Source organism: Pseudophryne corroboree, chromosome 1, assembly GCF_028390025.1.
Source record: "Pseudophryne corroboree isolate aPseCor3 chromosome 1, aPseCor3.hap2, whole genome shotgun sequence".
NCBI classification, from domain to species: Eukaryota; Metazoa; Chordata; class Amphibia; order Anura; family Myobatrachidae; genus Pseudophryne; species Pseudophryne corroboree.
This window is the reverse complement of record NC_086444.1, coordinates 147517483-147538464: the sequence shown is the minus strand read 5'-3', so window position 1 is coordinate 147538464 and position 20982 is coordinate 147517483. Positions and strand designations below refer to the sequence as shown.

Genomic DNA, 20982 nt, shown 5'->3' with positions numbered 1-20982 from the left:
CTGAGTCTCTGACTCTGCATAGGAAGTGCTACAATGTAGCAGCTGCAGCTTTTTTCTATGTCAAGTTCCTTTGTGCTTCAAATACAGACTTAGTTGCACAAAGATATACAAGTGTTGCATGCTTTATCAAATTAATCAGGAGAGTTGGCAAATGCCAGGAGGGCAGATGGCATGTTGAGTTGGGCTGGCCACACGCAGCGCAGCCTTCCAGCTCTCTGTTTGCCCGTCCCCCAACCGGCCATTGCTGGCTCAGAGATTGAATGGGGAGTGCCCTAGGGTTGGGCCCCCCTGACTTATGGCATGTCCCGTTAGTCGTGCCCCCCTTGTGGTGCACTGAAATGACAGGGCTGTGACGCAGCCCCAGTCTGTCCCTGCATACAGTATATGGGGTTCTATTTACTAAGCCTTGGACGGACACACAGAAACATTGCCAGGGCCAGATTTTGTTCCCAGTCCGTCCCTATAGTTGGGGGATAGATAATAAGAAAAGTAATGAGAGACACAGGCAAAAGAATAGAAAAAAACAGTGACAAAGATAACATTGAGGAGTTCCAGTGTATAGATAGACAGTTAAAATATAGACAGTCATTAGCTCGACTCCATATGGTCGACAGTCAAAAGGTCGACAGGGTCAAAAGATCGACATATGTTTTTTCTTGTTTTTCATGCATTTACAACTTTTTGCTCATTTACTTTCTATGTCACAAACTATTACCTTAGGTAACCTTGTGGTGAGCAAAGCAAGCTCGCGATGGGATGCACTTCAACAAATTTGGGTAAAAATGTTTAAGAACACAAAATAATAAAATTATTTTTGTGTCGACCGTTTGACCTGTCAACCATATGAGGTTGACCTAATGAATGTCTATCTTTTAACTGTATAACTTCTATACCACACCGACATTAAGACCTACACACTGACTGGACGATGGGGAAAGTACCTCAGCCAGCCAACTAGGGGTACCAGGGAGCAGAGCAGATGTGAACAGCAAATGCACCCAGCGGAGTAGGATGCACAGGTCAAGGGGCACATTATGTGCACTATGGGTGAGATGTACTAAGCTTTGGAGAGTGATAAAGTGGAGAGTGATAAAGTACCAACCAGTCAGCTCCTAACTGCCATGTTACAGGCTGTGGGTGAGATGTACTAAGTCCTGAAAAGTGATAAAGTGGAGAGAGATAAAATACCAGCCAACCAGCTCCTCACTGCCATGTCGCAGGCTGTGTATGAAAAATGACAGTTAGGAGCTGGTTGGCTGATACTTTCTCTCCATCCAAGGCTTAGTACATAGACCCCATAGTTTTACATGGGTCTCCAGCTCCAGCATGACTACGTAATAATGTATGTCATTGCATTCAGTACACATTGGGGCTTAACAGAGTTGCATTCTGGTCCGTTTTGTGGATGGATCTTACACTGTTTAGCCCTGCACATGCTCAGTAGCTGAGTATATGCAACGTTGAGCCACTACAGGTGGTTCGGAGTCATAAGCAGTAGTGGCTACAGAGGTGAGGCTGCAGCACATTCCAAAATCCAAATAGGGTAGCCACACCAACTTCCACTCCATGCGCTGGCAAACATCACCGGCCGGCAGGGCCGTCTTTTCATATGGGCTCAATGGGCAGTTAGCTGAGGGTCCCCTTTTTCCAGGGATACCAGATTTTTTAAACTCGGCCCTGGCTGGGTGAACTGGAGATATCTGACTTTAAAGCAGTGGTCCTAATCTGAGCCTGTTAATTGCTCTTTCCAGCCAGATATCTTGGGTCCTGTCTGCTTAGAGGTTTTCTGAGGTTATACTCCAAAAGCTGGGATTCTCCACTTTCGGTGGACACTTGCGGCTTCTCTCTACTATACCCAGAACCACAGATATCAGCTCAGCAGCTGGTCTCAGCTCCACACACCTGGTATGCAGCTTTATATTTTTGTCGGTGGATTGCTCTGGCTCCTGAACTATGATCCCCAAATCCCCAGTACCTCCTGCAAGATGAGACTCTCAGATTTTTATCCCATTGAAAGCTAAGAGATCTGGAGACACACACACACACACACACACACACACACACACACACACACACCTCTGGAGGATGGGTAGGGGCCCCAGTGCATTGCTCTGCTCAGGGGCCTACACTGCTGTTAAGACAGCCCTGCCGGCCGGGACTCACTGGCAGTTGGTGCGGTTTCCTTATTTAAATTTTGGACTGTGCTGCAGCCCTACCTCTGGAGCGGCAACTGGTCGTAATCATCTCCACTTGCTGCTGAGTGGGTGTAAGTGGGTGATAATGGGATGTTTGCACATGGGCTAAGCTAAGTTAGAGTCTGTCATGGGAATTATGGGTTGTGCATATGGAGACATCTGTCAGACTTCAGACGAATCACTTACACCAGGTATAGGACTGGAGCAAGTGTGCACTACTGATGATGACAACTACGCCCACAAGTGTATGGATACAGGCTGTGCTGCTGAGCAGATGCGTTCACCTCTATATATATGTATGAATAAATGCAGTGCTACTGTAGTAGAAATTGCTGGGAACATGCAAATATGATTCAGGCGCATTTATGTTTTTTTTTTCTAATCTTTTGTGTATACCACGGGAAAATATTAATCACTTACAATTGTTCTTTCTGTTTGGTAGGTGAAGGAAACCATGTTTTTGAGGAACACAGTTTCAGAATGCCAGGCCTGTGGTTAGTACATAGTAATTCTTCCTCCTCACAGTGATCATAACCTCTATACACCCCACATACCATTTATTAATGTTACATCTCATCCTGTGTGCAGTACTTATCCCTGTGCCTCATTTAGGGGCCTAATCATTATCCTTAAATATATGTGAAAATATTAATTTTCGCCTACTTTTGTAAAACTAAAATACTAGCCCCATGCAGTAGACAGGTAACACAGGAGATTCATTGAAATCTCCTGCCATCCCCAAAGCAGAACGTGGTCCCCATGCACTGGTATGGGGACATCCTTATTTCCCTATTCATCAAACTCTGAAAATATATATATATTTTTTAATTTGTTTGCGAGAATGGACCCCATCTTCAGAACCCCAGTTCACTAGCACTGCCTCGCCAGTTTCACTGCTTCAGAAGTAGTGGGGGCAGGGATCGCTGAGACAGCTGATCTTTGAATGGTTCCAGTATTTTATTATCCACCACTGCCACTCGCAGCGAGTTGGATACTAAATTAGCTCTGCTGAAAGTTAACCTATTGATGTTATTCTTATCCCTCCTCATGTACTAGTTATCTCATACACAAATCATATTTCTCATCCTATACACTGGTTATACCTCATCTTTATAGCTGTGAATACTAATCATTCTATTTTTGCTTTATGTTACTATGAGGACCATTTATCAAGCAATTTTGAGGCTATTTCCCCGGAAACACCCATTTTCAGGAGTTAGCCGCAAATATTAGTTATCACCTGCTGCGATCCCTCATTGGTGTCTGCAGCCGCATCCCCCTTAGGTTTCTATGGGGGATGCAATGCTGCCAGATTTACCACTATCCAGAAGCATTCCAGATATTGGTCCCCGCAGCTACCACAATCTTCAGATAGCGGTAGCCCGTTGTATCGTATGTGCTACAGATGGGGGATGTAGTTCTGGCAGTGTTCCCTGGGAACCCTCCACCGGAAATGGCCAATGTGCATGCACCCCCGCCACCACATTCCCTGCCTGTCCCTGCCTGTGCCGGGTGATACATTCACCCGATATGATCGCATTCTGCCTTGCGATCCTGGGCACTAATATTGCGCCCAGATGGCATTGCAAATGCAATCATTGATAAATCATTGATATATATCCTTAATATTTTATACTAATCACATCACTCATCTCTTTTATTAAAGATAGGATTTTTAGAAGGGGGCTTTCAAAATACTTGATTTCGGAATAAAACGGAAAGGACTTGCCACAATAATAATAGATTTAGAAAAGTACAGTATATTTCAATTTAATCATGTGTGTTAAATAAAAAGTAAAAGAATGAGGCATAACGTAAAAAATAATGTCAATCTCCCTCACATAATCCAATTAAAATATAAAAATAAAACAATTAGTGTTATCGCTACTCTTGCACTGTTTCATGTAACTTTCAACAGGCAAAAAATTGCAGCGCTGCCCAGATAACTAGAGGGCCCCATACACTAGACCGATAATGCCCTTTTTCAGCCCAATTCGGGCATTCGGCCCGATATATTGGATGAAATCGGGCATTTTCGGTGTGCTTTTCCCCCCATCCGATCCGATGCGCGTTCCCGTGTGCATCGGATCCCCCTAGATCCGACATATGGCGAGTGCTGCACTCGTTATATGTCGGATCCCGCAGTAATGGATGGGAAAGTAAAAGATACATCGTATGCAAAAAAAAACTGCATACAATATAGCTAATACTATCCTGCCAACAGGGAGGCTGCCGGGAGGTTGGAGGAAATCTTATATGACATGACGGACCATCAAGTCGTATAAGTGTATGGGGCCCTTAACTTTAGCTAGGTACACACTATACAATTATTTATCAGATAATCTGCCAGATCTGGCTGGTTGGAATGAAAATCTGGTAATGGATAAGAGCAAATGACAATCTACCATTTGCTCCCAAACACTGGAAAACTAACAAAACCTGTCATTCATACAAATTGGTTAAACACAAGTTTAACCAACTTGGATGAATGACTGTTTTTGTCCATTTTGCAGTTTTTGGGAGCAAATGGTCGATTGCCATTTGATCTCATCCATTATCAAATTTTCATTCCAACCAGCTAAATCTGACAGATTATCAGACAGATAATTGTATAGTGTGTACCTAGGCTTTCTGTATTTGACTTTTTCCTAAAGCCAAATAAAAAACAAAGTATAAGTAAAGCTGGACATACACCTAAAGATTTATTGTCAGATCTGGCTGGTTGGAATGAAAACCTGGTAATGGATGGTAGCAAATGACAATTGACCATTTGCTCTCAAACACTGGAAAACAGACAAAAATGGTCAATCAGACAAATTGGTTAAATCCATTTTGAAAGAAAAGAGTAGTAATCCTGCACTGCCCTAGTAAATATTTTTATAATTAGTATGCATAGTATCAACCAACTGTAAAGAGAATATTTAAGTAGGAAAAATTCCTTAATTCTAAGTAACAGTGTTGGCGGTGCTCCCCAGAGGAAAAATTACAATTAAATCACAAATAAGTTGTCCCAAGAAGAGAAACTTGGGACAAAAGAAGCTAACCTCTTTGTGGGAGCACTCAAATCCATTTTGTTTAACCAATTTGTCTGAACGACCATTTTTGTCAGTTTTACGTAATTTAGGAGCAAATGTTCAATTGCCATTTGCTCTCATCCATTACCAGGTTTTCATTCCAACCAGCAAGATCTGAAAATAAATCTTTAAGTGTATGGGCAGCATAAGAGCCGTACACATGAGCCAAGAAATAAGCAAGAACAATAACTGCAAACATTTAGTTGAATTCAAAACTCATGAAATCATTGATTTGGTCAGTTAAGGCATTGCAGTCCACAGTTTGTTTCCATGATTACAGATATTGCTGCAGAGAGACAGTTGTTTGCAACCTATCTTTCAAATGGCAGTGAATTTCTGAGGTTTAAAGAGACAATGTCAAGTAGGAGTCCAATTCCACTCACCTGTAGTTATTCCAGAAACTAGATCTCTGAGCATAGTGATAATGGTTTATCAGTGGCAGCAAAGTAAGTTTGGTCAACTGGACCTGGGGCCTCTGCTGTTGCCATTTGGTTGACGGCTGCATAAAGGGACATGCTTCGGATTCCTATTCAGCTGGATCCAGTGGTACAACCTCTAATGTCTGATGAGACTCATACCCTTTATAAAGAACACTACCCTCTTTGGCTTTCATAGAGCAGAACTGTAAAATAACATACGTTGTAAAGGAAAACTGAGCAGAAAAAGAGTTTACCCAGCCTAATGCTGAACGGATGTGGAACTTACATGAAATATTTGAAATAGAAGAATGAATGAGACTGCAATCTAACAAATATATAAATAAAACAGATAACACATGTGCCTATTAAACAATGATAACAATGTAAATATTAAAATGTTTCATTAACTAATATATCTGTTTTGTCCAATAAAGGTTTAATTCCAGACTCTCCATATCCAACACCAGCTCCAAAACCAGAAACTACTGCAACTCCAAGGCCTCGATGTGACGCAACTTCATGCTTTCGAGGAGTGAAATGCACAGTGTACGGAAACGGGGTTCAGTGCGGGCCCTGTCCTGAGGGTTATACTGGCAATGGCGTGACGTGTACTGACATAGATGAGGTATCAGATCAGTTACATGATCATTTATGACGGCATTTGCCCACAAAATCAAAAGTATGCATAAACAGGATTATGTTGAGAATCAAGATGCTGATTCCTTGATGTATACTAGCAGCAAGGGCAAAAGAAAAAGGTTTGGGCAGATTCTTTCCCCAGAAATGTATATTGAGGGTTCATGAGATATGTCTTCTGTAGGATGATCATGTAAAGGGCCCCATACAGTAGAACGATAATGCCCGATTTCATCCGATTTCGGGCATTCGGCCTGATATATCGGGTGAAATCGGGCACTTTGGAGGTGTTTCCGATCCGTTCTGATGCGCATTCCCGTGAGCATCGGATCCTCCAGATTGAACGTGCTGCACTCGTGATATGTCGGACCCCGCAGGCATGGCTGGGATTGGTCAAGATACATCGTATGCAAAAGGACAGCATACGATGTATCTTGGGCGATCCTGCCCCCCGGGAGGCTGCCGTGGTGATCGTCTGCGACATGTCAGACGGACATGTCGCAGTAGTGTATGGGGCCCTTTAGACTTCAGTGATTCAACATTTTTAGTACATAGTGTGAATACAGTCAGGTAAATGTCCTTTAACATCAAACACCCAATGTATTAAAATCAAGACCTACTTCTTCTAAATTTCATAGATAAGTCTTTTGTTCCACTGAAAGTACTTTTGTGTCCATAAATACAAAATATAGTACACGACTATCTATATTACAATTGTAAAAGAACATTTGTCTGTTACAGTACATATGTTTTAGAACATCTTCTGAACAATCTGTGCAATCTGTGTCATAATTGACAGACAACTTTGTGATCTTTTTATTTATTTAGTATATGCTTTATTATTATTATTATTATTATTATATACTTGTAGCCCACCTTGTATATTCCCCAGTAATAATCATAAACCAATGAGTAAAACACCCCAGATTTATTGCACTAGACTGGCCTGAGGACAAAAATGTTAGCGTCAATCAAATCCACGTTACACATAAAATAAAAGAGCATTCTATCACATCAGCAGTGATAAAAATGGAGAAGTGAGCCAGTGGAGAAGTTGCCCATGGCAACCAATCAGCATTGACGTAACATTTATAATTTGCATATAAAAGTATACAGAGCAGCTGATTGGTTGCCATGGGCAACTTCTCCACTGGCTCCCCCATAATTCCTTACTCCTATTTGTAACCTGCTTCTCAATTCCCTTAAGTGAGTTAACGGGACACAGTTACATTGCCGGCAGTCAGGATTCCGGCGGTTAAGATACCGACACCGGAATCCCAACCGCTGACAATGCTGACAGCCGGAATCCCGGCTAACAAGGGCTAACCTAACACGAGTTAACCTTACATATCAGTCAATAATTGGGACTCTTCATTCCCTTTAGATATTAAGGGCTAAATTTACTAAGAGGCAAGTGTTCCAGGGTTTGGAAACAGATGGAATTCATCCAAGATTTGCGGCGGATTCATAATCAAAAGGACAGTGTTTTCCACTGAACCTACTGTCCACCAACAGGGGTTTCCAAATGGTGCAGCAGTTTTGCTGTGCTGGACAGATACCTTGGGACTGGACCACTTTTTCTTAAAAAAAAAAAAAAAAAAATATTTTAAAACCAATTGCATCAGTCCTGTCTGTGTTTTTGTTTCTTTTATTTACTTTTTCAGTGTCGACTGAACCCTTGTTTCCCAGGCGTTCGATGCATAAACACCTTTCCAGGTTTCAGATGTGAGTCCTGCCCCCCTGGATACACAGGACCTATTGTACAAGGAGTTGGCACTACCTACGCCAAGCAAAATAAACAGGTGACACGTCATTCAATTCACTATGATAAATTTATTGTATTAAAATTAGAGTACAGAACAAATTGGCTGATCCAAATTACTCAGTTCATTTTCCTAATTACTGTAAGTGTGATCATATACATTTTTTTCCAGATCGTTTGAGTATAATCAAGTGTTGAAATTAAATTTATTTTCCCAGTCAAAAATTTTAAACAGAAAGATATTCTGAACTTTTCTATTTTTTACTTTTCCTATGTTAATATTTTATAGTAAACGTGCGCATACCAATGTTTTGCAATATACATCTATGGGGGCGATTCAGACCTAATTGTAGATGTGCTACATTTAGCACATCTCCAATCAGTTTCTCTGACATGCAGGGGGGACGCTCAGCACAGGGCTAGTCCGTCCCGCATGTCAGACCCTGTCCCATCGCACGGGGATGAAACTAGAGATGAGCGCCTGAAATTTTTCGGGTTTTGTGTTTTGGTTTTGGGTTCGGTTCCGCGGCCGTGTTTTGGGTTCGAACGCGTTTTGGCAAAACCTCACCGAATTTTTTTTGTCGGATTCGGGTGTGTTTTGGATTCGGGTGTTTTTTTCAAAAAACACTAAAAAACAGCTTAAATCATAGAATTTGGGGGTCATTTTGATCCCAAAGTATTATTAACCTCAAAAACCATAATTTACACTCATTTTCAGTCTATTCTGAATACCTCACACCTCACAATATTATTTTTAGTCCTAAAATTTGCACCGAGGTCGCTGTGTGAGTAAGATAAGCGACCCTAGTGGCCGACACAAACACCGGGCCCATCTAGGAGTGGCACTGCAGTGTCACGCAGGATGTCCCTTCCAAAAAACCCTCCCCAAACAGCACATGACGCAAAGAAAAAAAGAGGCGCAATGAGGTAGCTGTGTGAGTAAGATTAGCGACCCTAGTGGCCGACACAAACACCGGGCCCATCTAGGAGTGGCACTGCAGTGTCACGCAGGATGGCCCTTCCAAAAAACCCTCCCCAAACAGCACATGACGCAAAGAAAAAAAGAGGCGCAATGAGGTAGCTGTGTGAGTAAGATTAGCGACCCTAGTGGCCGACACAAACACCGGGCCCATCTAGGAGTGGCACTGCAGTGTCACGCAGGATGTCCCTTCCAAAAAACCCTCCCCAAACAGCACATGACGCAAAGAAAAAAAGAGGCGCAATGAGGTAGCTGACTGTGTGAGTAAGATTAGCGACCCTAGTGGCCGACACAAACACCGGGCCCATTTAGGAGTGGCACTGCAGTGTCACGCAGGATGTCCCTTCCAAAAAACCCTCCCCAATCAGCACATGATGCAAAGAAAAAGAAAAGAAAAAAGAGGTGCAAGATGGAATTGTCCTTGGGCCCTCCCACCCACCCTTATGTTGTATAAACAAAACAGGACATGCACACTTTAACCAACCCATCATTTCAGTGACAGGGTCTGCCACACGACTGTGACTGATATGACGGGTTGGTTTGGACCCCCCCCAAAAAAGAAGCAATTAATCTCTCCTTGCACAAACTGGCTCTACAGAGGCAAGATGTCCACCTCATCATCACCCTCCGATATATCACCGTGTACATCCCCCTCCTCACAGATTATCAATTCGTCCCCACTGGAATCCACCATCTCAGCTCCCTGTGTACTTTGTGGAGGCAATTGCTGCTGGTCAATGTCTCCGCGGAGGAATTGATTATAATTCATTTTAATGAACATCATCTTCTCCACATTTTCTGGATGTAACCTCGTACGCCGATTGCTGACAAGGTGAGCGGCGGCACTAAACACTCTTTCGGAGTACACACTTGTGGGAGGGCAACTTAGGTAGAATAAAGCCAGTTTGTGCAAGGGCCTCCAAATTGCCTCTTTTTCCTGCCAGTATAAGTACGGACTGTGTGACGTGCCTACTTGGATGCGGTCACTCATATAATCCTCCACCATTCTATCAATGTTGAGAGAATCATATGCAGTGACAGTAGACGACATGTCCGTAATCGTTGTCAGGTCCTTCAGTCCGGACCAGATGTCAGCATCAGCAGTCGCTCCAGACTGCCCTGCATCACCGCCAGCGGGTGGGCTCGGAATTCTGAGCCTTTTCCTCGCACCCCCAGTTGCGGGAGAATGTGAAGGAGGAGATGTTGACAGGTCGCGTTCCGCTTGACTTGACAATTTTGTCACCAGCAGGTCTTTCAACCCCAGCAGACTTGTGTCTGCCGGAAAGAGAGATCCAAGGTAGGCTTTAAATCTAGGATCGAGCACGGTGGCCAAAATGTAGTGCTCTGATTTCAACAGATTGACCACCCGTGAATCCTTGTTAAGCGAATTAAGGGCTCCATCCACAAGTCCCACATGCCTAGCGGAATCGCTCCGTGTTAGCTCCTCCTTCAATGTCTCCAGCTTCTTCTGCAAAAGCCTGATGAGGGGAATGACCTGACTCAGGCTGGCAGTGTCTGAACTGACTTCACGTGTGGCAAGTTCAAAGGGCATCAGAACCTTGCACAACGTTGAAATCATTCTCCACTGCGCTTGAGACAGGTGCATTCCACCTACTATATCGTGCTCAATTGTATAGGCTTGAATGGCCTTTTGCTGCTCCTCCAACCTCTGAAGCATATAGAGGGTTGAATTCCACCTCGTTACCACTTCTTGCTTCAGATGATGGCAGGGCAGGTTCAGTAGTTTTTGGTGGTGCTCCAGTCTTCTGTACGTGGTGCCTGTACGCCGAAAGTGTCCCGCAATTCTTCTGGCCACCGACAGCATCTCTTGCACGCCCCTGTCGTTTTTTAAAAAATTCTGCACCACCAAATTCAAGGTATGTGCAAAACATGGGACGTGCTGGAATTTGCCCATATTTAATGCACACACAATATTGCTGGCGTTGTCCGATGCCACAAATCCACAGGAGAGTCCAATTGGGGTAAGCCATTCCGCGATGATCTTCCTCAGTTGCCGTAAGAGGTTTTCAGCTGTGTGCGTATTCTGGAAAGCGGTGATACAAAGCGTAGCCTGCCTAGGAAAGAGTTGGCATTTGCGAGATGCTGCTACTGGTGCCGCCGCTGCTGTTCTTACGGCGGGAGTCCATACATCTACCCAGTGGGCTGTCACAGTCATATAGTCCTGACCCTGCCCTGCTCCACTTGTCCACATGTCCGTGGTTAAGTGGACATTGGGTACAACTGCATTTTTTAGGACACTGGTGAGTCTTTTTCTGACGTCCGTGTACATTCTCGGTATCGCCTGCCTAGAGAAGTGGAACCTAGATGGTATTTGGTAACGGGGGCACACTGCCTCAATAAATTGTCTAGTTCCCTGTGAACTAACGGCGGATACCGGACGCACGTCTAACACCAACATAGTTGTCAAGGCCTCAGTTATCCGCTTTGCAGCAGGATGACTGCTGTGATATTTCATCTTCCTCGCAAAGGACTGTTAGACAGTCAATTGCTTACTGGAAGTAGTACAAGTGGGCTTACGACTTCCCCTCTGGGATGACCATCGACTCCCAGCAGCAACAACAGCAGCGCCAGCAGCAGTAGGCGTTACACGCAAGGATGCATCGGAGGAATCCCAGGCAGGAGAGGACTCGTCAGAATTGCCAGTGACATGGCCTGCAGGACTATTGGCATTCCTGGGGAAGGAGGAAATTGACACTGAGGGAGTTGGTGGGGTGGTTTGCGTGAGCTTGGTTACAAGAGGAAGGGATTTACTGGTCAGTGGACTGCTTCCGCTGTCGCCCAAAGTTTTTGAACTTGTCACTGACTTATTATGAATGCGCTGCAGGTGACGTATAAGGGAGGATGTTCCGAGGTGGTTAACGTCCTTACCCCTACTTATTACAGCTTGACAAAGGCAACACACGGCTTGACACCTGTTGTCCGCTTTTCTGTTGAAATACCTCCACACTGAAGAGCTGATTTTTTTGGTATTTTCACCAGGCATGTCAACGGCCATATTCCTCCCACGGACAACAGGTGTCTCCCCGGGTGCCTGACTTAAACAAACCACCTCACCATCAGAATCCTCCTGGTCAATTTCCTCCCCAGCGCCAGCAACACCCATATCCTCCTCATCCTGGTGTACTTCAACATCTTCATCTTCAATCTGACTATCAGGAACTGGACTGCGGGTGCTCCTTCCAGCACTTGCAGGGGGCGTGCAAATGGTGGAAGGCGCATGCTCTTCACGTCCAGTGTTGGGAAGGTCAGGCATCGCAACCGACACAATTGGACTCTCCTTGTGGATTTGGGATTTCGAAGAACGCACAGTTCTTTGCGGTGCTTTTGCCAGCTTGAGTCTTTTCAGTTTTCTAGCGAGAGGCTGAGTGCTTCCATCCTCATGTGAAGCTGAACCACTAGCCATGAACATAGGCCAGGGCCTCAGCCGTTCCTTGCCACTCCGTGTGGTAAATGGCATATTGGCAAGTTTACGCTTCTCCTCCGACAATTTTATTTTAGGTTTTGGAGTCCTTTTTTTACTGATATTTGGTGTTTTGGATTTGACATGCTCTGTACTATGACATTGGGCATCGGCCTTGGCAGACGACGTTGCTGGCATTTCATCGTCTCGGCCATGACTAGTGGCAGCAGCTTCAGCACGAGGTGGAAGTGGATCTTGATCTTTCCCTAATTTTGGAACCTCAACATTTTTGTTCTCCATATTTTAATAGGCACAACTAAAAGGCACCTCAGGTAAACAATGGAGATGGATACTAGTATACAATTATGGACTGCCTGCCGAGTGCAGACACAGAGGTAGCCACAGCCGTGAACTACCGTACTGTACTGTGTCTGCTGCTAATATAGACTGGTTGATAAAGAGATGTCTATGTAACTATGTATGTATAAAGAAGAAAGAAAAAAAAACCACGGTTAGGTGGTATACAATTATGGACGGACTGCCTGCCGAGTGCAGACACAGAGGTAGCCACAGCCGTGAACTACCGTACTGTACTGTGTCTGCTGCTAATAATATAGACTGGTTGATAAAGAGATGTCGTAGTAGTATGTATGTATAAAGAAGAAAGAAAAAAAAACCACGGTTAGGTGGTATACAATTATGGACGGACTGCCTGCCGAGTGCAGACACAGAGGTAGCCACAGCCGTGAACTACCGTACTGTACTGTGTCTGCTGCTAATATAGACTGGTTGATAAAGAGATGTCTATGTAACTATGTATGTATAAAGAAGAAAGAAAAAAAAACCACGGTTAGGTGGTATACAATTATGGACGGACTGCCTGCCGAGTGCAGACACAGAGGTAGCCACAGCCGTGAACTACCGTACTGTACTGTGTCTGCTGCTAATAATATAGACTGGTTGATAAAGAGATGTCGTAGTAGTATGTATGTATAAAGAAGAAAGAAAAAAAAACCACGGTTAGGTGGTATACAATTATGGACGGACTGCCTGCCGAGTGCAGACACAGAGGTAGCCACAGCCGTGAACTACCGTACTGTACTGTGTCTGCTGCTAATATAGACTGGTTGATAAAGAGATGTCTATGTAACTATGTATGTATAAAGAAGAAAGAAAAAAAAACCACGGTTAGGTGGTATACAATTATGGACTGACTGCCTGCCGAGTGCAGACACAGAGGTAGCCACAGCCGTGAACTACCGTACTGTACTGTGTCTGCTGCTAATATAGACTGGTTGATAAAGAGATGTCGTAGTAGTATGTATGTATAAAGAAGAAAAAAAAACCACGGTTAGGTGGTATACAATTATGGACGGACTGCCTGCCGAGTGCAGACACAGAGGTAGCCACAGCCGTGAACTACCGTACTGTACTGTGTCTGCTGCTAATAATATAGACTGGTTGATAAAGAGATGTCGTAGTAGTATGTATGTATAAAGAAGAAAGAAAAAAAAACCACGGTTAGGTGGTATACAATTATGGACGGACTGCCTGCCGAGTGCAGACACAGAGGTAGCCACAGCCGTGAACTACCGTACTGTACTGTGTCTGCTGCTAATATAGACTGGTTGATAAAGAGATGTCTATGTAACTATGTATGTATAAAGAAGAAAGAAAAAAAAACCACGGTTAGGTGGTATACAATTATGGACTGACTGCCTGCCGAGTGCAGACACAGAGGTAGCCACAGCCGTGAACTACCGTACTGTACTGTGTCTGCTGCTAATATAGACTGGTTGATAAATAGATGTCTATGTAACTATGTATGTATAAAGAAGAAAGAAAAAAAAACCACGGTTAGGTGGTATACAATTATGGACGGACTGCCTGCCGAGTGCAGACACAGAGGTAGCCACAGCCGTGAACTACCGTACTGTACTGTGTCTGCTGCTAATATAGACTGGTTGATAAAGAGATGTCTATGTAACTATGTATGTATAAAGAAGAAAGAAAAAAAAACCACGGTTAGGTGGTATACAATTATGGACGGACTGCCTGCCGAGTGCAGACACAGAGGTAGCCACAGCCGTGAACTACCGTACTGTACTGTGTCTGCTGCTAATATAGACTGGTTGATAAAGAGATGTCTATGTAACTATGTATGTATAAAGAAGAAAGAAAAAAAAACCACGGTTAGGTGGTATACAATTATGGACGGACTGCCTGCCGAGTGCAGACACAGAGGTAGCCACAGCCGTGAACTACCGTACTGTACTGTGTCTGCTGCTAATATAGACTGGTTGATAAAGAGATGTCTATGTAACTATGTATGTATAAAGAAGAAAGAAAAAAAAACCACGGTTAGGTGGTATACAATTATGGACGGACTGCCTGCCGAGTGCAGACACAGAGGTAGCCACAGCCGTGAACTACCGTACTGTACTGTGTCTGCTGCTAATATAGACTGGTTGATAAAGAGATGTCGTAGTAGTATGTATGTATAAAGAAGAAAAAAAAACCACGGTTAGGTGGTATACAATTATGGACGGACTGCCTGCCGAGTGCAGACACAGAGGTAGCCACAGCCGTGAACTACCGTACTGTGTCTGCTGCGACTGGATGATAAATGATATAAAAAATATATATATATCACTACTGCAGCCGGACAGGTATATATTATATATTATATAATGACGGACCTGCTGGACACTGTCTGTCAGCAGAATGAGTTTTATTTTTATAGAATAAAAAAACAACAACACACAAGTGAAGTCACACGACGAGTGTTTAACTTTTTCAGGCAATCACAATATAAGTATACTACTAACTATACTGGTGGTCAGTGTGGTCAGGTCACTGGTCAGTCACACTGGCAGTGGCACTCCTGCAGCAAAAGTGTGCACTGTTTAATTTTAATATAATATTATGTACTCCTGGCTCCTGCTATAACCTATAACTGGCACTGCAGTGCTCCCCAGTCTCCCCCACAATTATAAGCTGTGTGAGCTGAGCAGTCAGACAGATATATAATATATATAGATGATGCAGCACACTGGGCTGAGCCTGAGCAGTGCACACAGATATGGTATGTGACTGAGTCACTGTGTGTATCGCTTTTTTCAGGCAGAGAACGGATATATTAAATAAACTGCACTGTCTGGTGGTCACTCACTATATAATATTATGTACTCCTGGCTCCTGCTATAACCTATAACTGGCACTGCAGTGCTCCCCAGTCTCCCCCACAATTATAAGCTGTGTGAGCTGAGCAGTCAGACAGATATATAATATATATAGATGATGCAGCACACTGGGCTGAGCCTGAGCAGTGCACACAGATATGGTATGTGACTGAGTCACTGTGTGTATCGCTTTTTTCAGGCAGAGAACGGATATATTAAATAAACTGCACTGTCTGGTGGTCACTCACTAGTAAACTCTCTGCACTCTCTACACTTCTACAGTACTCCTCCTAGTCCTAAGCTCCAGTAAATCTCTCTCTCTTATAATCTAAATGGAGAGGACGCCAGCCACGTCCTCTCCCTATCAATCTCAATGCACGTGTGAAAATGGTGGCGACGCGCGGCTCCTTATATAGAATCCGAGTCTCGCGATAGAATCCGAGCCTCGCGAGAATCCGACAGCGTCATGATGACGTTCGGGCGCGCTCGGGTTAACCGAGCAAGGCGGGAAGATCCGAGTCGCTCGGACCCGTGAAAAAAAACATGAAGTTCGGGCGGGTTCGGATTCAGAGAAACCGAACCCGCTCATCTCTAATGAAAACCTTGCACGGCGGCGATGCTTTCGCACCCGCTAAGTAGCTACCTACCTGCGCAGCCTAGCTGCACTGGCAGGCGGCTCCCCACTGCATTCTGGGTCGCACCGGCTGGGTGTGATGTCACACAGCCAACGCGGCCCACCCCCGCAACGATCCGGACACGTCTGCGTTGCCCAGGCCACTCCCATTGGCACGCCCCCTCCTGCCCCGCAACCACCTCTGCCTGTCAGTCAGGCAGAGGCGATCGCACCCGTGAGATCGGCTCTGAATTAGTCCCTATATTAGTTGGTGGGGTGATTGGAGGGGTCTGGTAATGTTTGGTAAGTAGTAACTGGTCCCACTTTATATGTTTACATAGCCATCACTAAAGTGAAATCTGCCACCTTGTTTGGCCAAAACAATATTCAGTTTATTAATTCACATTGCTCAGTAGTGCCATAACTTTTATTGCATTTATAGTTTGTGATATTAATTCAAAACATCGACACAGCAGGTATTGGTGGTAGGCCAACTGAAACAGGTTCTAGAAACAATGCAGAGATAGCCACTGTAATGTAATGTGAGGTTGTTAGCCACGGTTTCCTACTTCATGATATGAGACATTCAAATCAAATGAAAATATATACTATTATATTGGTTCTATGCACTGTAATTGTGCACTGATAAATACACTAATGTGAGGGAAACGTGTAATCCTAATAAACAAAAATCACAAACATATTGTATTATTAACGATGATTAAAAAAAGTAATGCACTAGTATCTTAGAAAATAAATTAAATGTCAATGACTTCAACTACAAACAGCAACACATAGATGACTTCAAACTGATGCAGGGAGAATACCTCCCCTGTCTGCAAAGAGTATAGACCGTAATCTGTCTAGTATGGAACTTTCTGAGGGGACATTTATGAAAACGGTTCCACAGTTAACTGTAGAGAATATATGTAATTGCTCATAGTGACAAATCAGATTGTACAAAATTACAGCAAACGTCAGTTGCTTCACTGCCGGTGTCTTCCTCTCATAAATGGTACCTAATGTGAGTGAGGCCAAACGATGGGGCTTCCAGACTAAGTTTACAGTGTGACTCATATTCAGGCTCTGGGTCCTGATCTGTCATTCTATGAGTGCTTCCATTATACAATATTACAGACATATAGATTTACTGCAATGTCTAGCCCACTACAGGAAGCACACAGCATGCATGGGGAAACTGAAGCATAAAATAATATTTACATGGGAAGTTATTACCTTTAATGAATGATGTTTGCGTTTGTAGCTGCTCGCAATTAGAGCTTTGCTGGAAACCCAGCAGACATGACATTAAGTCCTCAGGGTCACATTACTGTATTCTAAGCTGATTTCCTGAATATACCATTACCAAGACAGGGGAAGCGGAGAGAGCGTCTGATTCCTGTACATTGTTCTATCAAAGTAAAGACTGAAGCTGTTACTAGTGATAGATCAGACTTGATAAATAACAAAACAATTGTACACTAACCTATACATAACAAGGCACAATGTATTCTGTATAAAAGCAGAATGTATTATTCATTTTACTTTCCCAGCATTGCTTTGGATGTTGGTTCCTTGCAACATTACATCTCGTATCCAAGTATGCAATCTCAGGGCAGTACGGCTGGTGTAATGGTTAGCATTACTGTCTCACAGCAACGAGGTCATGGGTTCAATTCCCACCATGGCCCTAACTGTGTGGAGTTTGTATATTCTCCCCATACTTACGTTGGTTTCCTCCAGGTACTCCGGTTTCCTCCCACAATCCAAAAATATACTGGTAAGTTAATTGGCTCCCAACTAAATTAACCCGAATGTGTTTGTGTGTACATGCGATAGGGAATATAGATTGTAAGCTCCACTGGGGCAGGGATTGATGTGAATGGGCAAAATTTTCTCGGTAAAGCGCTACAGAATATGTGTGCGCTATATAAATAACTGGTAATAAATAAATAAAAGTGTTTTGTTGAATTTGACAGTTTTTGGGTACGTTTTCGCCCATTCCGATTTGACAAAAAAAAACAAAAGGCATGGGTGAAAATGGATAAAAAAATGGGTGAAAACGCTAGAGATGAGCGGGTTCGGTTTCTCTGAATCCGAACCCGCCAGAACTTCATGGTTTTTTTCACGGATCCGAGCAGACTCGGATCCTCCCGCCTTGCTCGGTTAACCCGAGCGCGCCCGAACGTCATCATGACGCTGTCGGATTCTCGCGAGACTCGGATTCTATATAAGGAGCCGCGCGTCGCCGCCATTTTCACACGTGCATTGAGATTGATAGGGAGAGGACGTGGCTGGCGTCCTCTCCATTTAGATTAGGGTTGAGAGAGAGAGAGAGAGATTGACCTGAGGCTGTGATACTGTAGAAGAGAGTGCAGAGTTTAGTGACTGACGACCACAGTGACCACCAGACAGTGCAGTTGTTTGTTTTATTTAATATATCCGTTCTCTGCCTGAAAAAAACGATACACACAGTGACTCAGTCACATACCATATCTGTGTGCACTGCTCAGCCCAGTGTGCTGCATCAATGTATATATATATCTGACTGTGCTCAGCTCACACAGCTTATAATTGTGGGGGAGACTGGGGAGCACTGCAGTGCCAGTTATAGGTTATAGCAGGAGCCAGGAGTACATAATATTATATTAAAATTAAACAGTGCACACTTTTGCTGCAGGAGTGCCACTGCCAGTGTGACTAGTGACCAGTGACCTGACCACCAGTATATATAATATTAGTAGTATACTATCTCTTTATCAACCAGTCTATATTAGCAGCAGACACAGTACAGTGCGGTAGTTCACGGCTGTGGCTACCTCTGTGTCGGCACTCGGCAGCCCGTCCATAATTGTATATACCACCTAACCGTGGTTTTTTTTTCTTTCTTTATAGTCATACTAGTTACGAGTATACTATCTCTTTATCAACCAGTCTATATTAGCAGCAGACACAGTACAGTGCGGTAGTTCACGGCTGTGGCTACCTCTGTGTCGGCACTCGGCAGCCCGTCCATAATTGTATATACCACCTAACCGTGGTTTTTTTTTCTTTCTTTATACATACATACTAGTTACGAGTATACTATCTCTTTATCAACCAGTCTATATATTAGCAGCAGACACAGTACAGTGCGGTAGTTCACGGCTGTGGCTACCTCTGTGTCGGCACTCGGCAGCCCGTCCATAATTGTATATACCACCTAACCGTGGTTTTTTTTTCTTTCTTTATACATACATACTAGTTACGAGTATACTATCTCTTTATCAACCAGTCTATATATTAGCAGCAGACACAGTACAGTGCGGTAGTTCACGGCTGTGGCTACCTCTGTGTCGGCACTCGGCAGCCCGTCCATAATTGTATATACCACCTAACCGTGGGTTTTTTTTCTTTCTTTATACATACATACTAGTTACGAGTATACTATCTCTTTATCAACCAGTCTATATTAGCAGCAGACACAGTACAGTGCGGTAGTTCACAGCTGTGGCTACCTCTGTGTCGGCACTCGGCAGCCCGTCCATAATTGTATATACCACCTAACCGTGGTTTTTTTTTCTTTCTTTATACATACATACTAGTTACGAGTATACTATCTCTTTATCAACCAGTCTATATATTAGCAGCAGACACAGTACAGTGCGGTAGTTCACGGCTGTGGCTACCTCTGTGTCGGCACTCGGCAGCCCGTCCATAATTGTATATACCACCTAACCGTGGTTTTTTTTTTCTTTCTTTATAGTCATACTAGTTACGAGTATACTATCTCTTTATCAACCAGTCTATATTAGCAGCAGACACAGTACAGTGCGGTAGTTCACGGCTGTGGCTACCTCTGTGTCGGCACTCGGCAGCCCGTCCATAATTGTATATACCACCTAACCGTGGTTTTTTTTTCTTTCTTTATACATACATACTAGTTACGAGTATACTATCTCTTTATCAACCAGTCTATATTAGCAGCAGACACAGTACAGTGCGGTAGTTCACGGCTGTGGCTACCTCTGTGTCGGCACTCGGCAGCCCGTCCATAATTGTATATACCACCTAACCGTGTTTTTTTTTTCTTTCTTTATACATACATACTAGTTACGAGTATACTATCTCTTTATCAACCAGTCTATATATTAGCAGCAGACACAGTACAGTGCGGTAGTTCACGGCTGTGGCTACCTCTGTGTCGGCACTCGGCAGCCCGTCCATAATTGTATATACCACCTAACCGTGGTTTTTTTTTCTTTCTTTATACATACATACTAGTTACGAGTATACTATCTCTTTATCAACCAGTCTATATATTAGCAGCAGACACAGTACAGTGCGGTAGTTCACGGCTGTGGCTACCTCTGTGTCGGCACTCGGCAGCCCGTCCATAATTGTATATACCACCTAACCGTGGTTTTTTTTTCTTTCTTTATACATACATACTAGTTACGAGTATACTATCTCTTTATCAACCAGTCTATATATTAGCAGCAGACACAGTACAGTGCGGTAGTTCACGGCTGTGGCTACCTCTGTGTCGGCACTCGGCAGCCCGTCCATAATTGTATACTAGTATCCAATCCATCCATCTCCATTGTTTACCTGAGGTGCCTTTTAGTTGTGCCTATTAAAATATGGAGAACAAAAATGTTGAGGTTCCAAAATTAGGGAAAGATCAAGATCCACTTCCACCTCGTGCTGAAGCTGCTGCCA

At 43.7% G+C, this 20982-nt stretch overlaps 1 protein-coding gene across 1 annotated transcript in view; it reads left to right on the top strand.

Annotated features, from left to right (window-relative positions):
- Nucleotides 1–20982, top strand: part of THBS4 (thrombospondin 4) — a 121399-nt gene that overhangs the window by 55399 nt on the left and 45018 nt on the right. The window contains exons 6-8 of the mRNA XM_063963469.1: nucleotides 2638–2689; nucleotides 6123–6313; nucleotides 7989–8126. Of these exons, the coding sequence (XP_063819539.1) occupies nucleotides 2638–2689; nucleotides 6123–6313; nucleotides 7989–8126 (381 nt within the window). The remainder of the gene's footprint in view (nucleotides 1–2637; nucleotides 2690–6122; nucleotides 6314–7988; nucleotides 8127–20982) is intronic.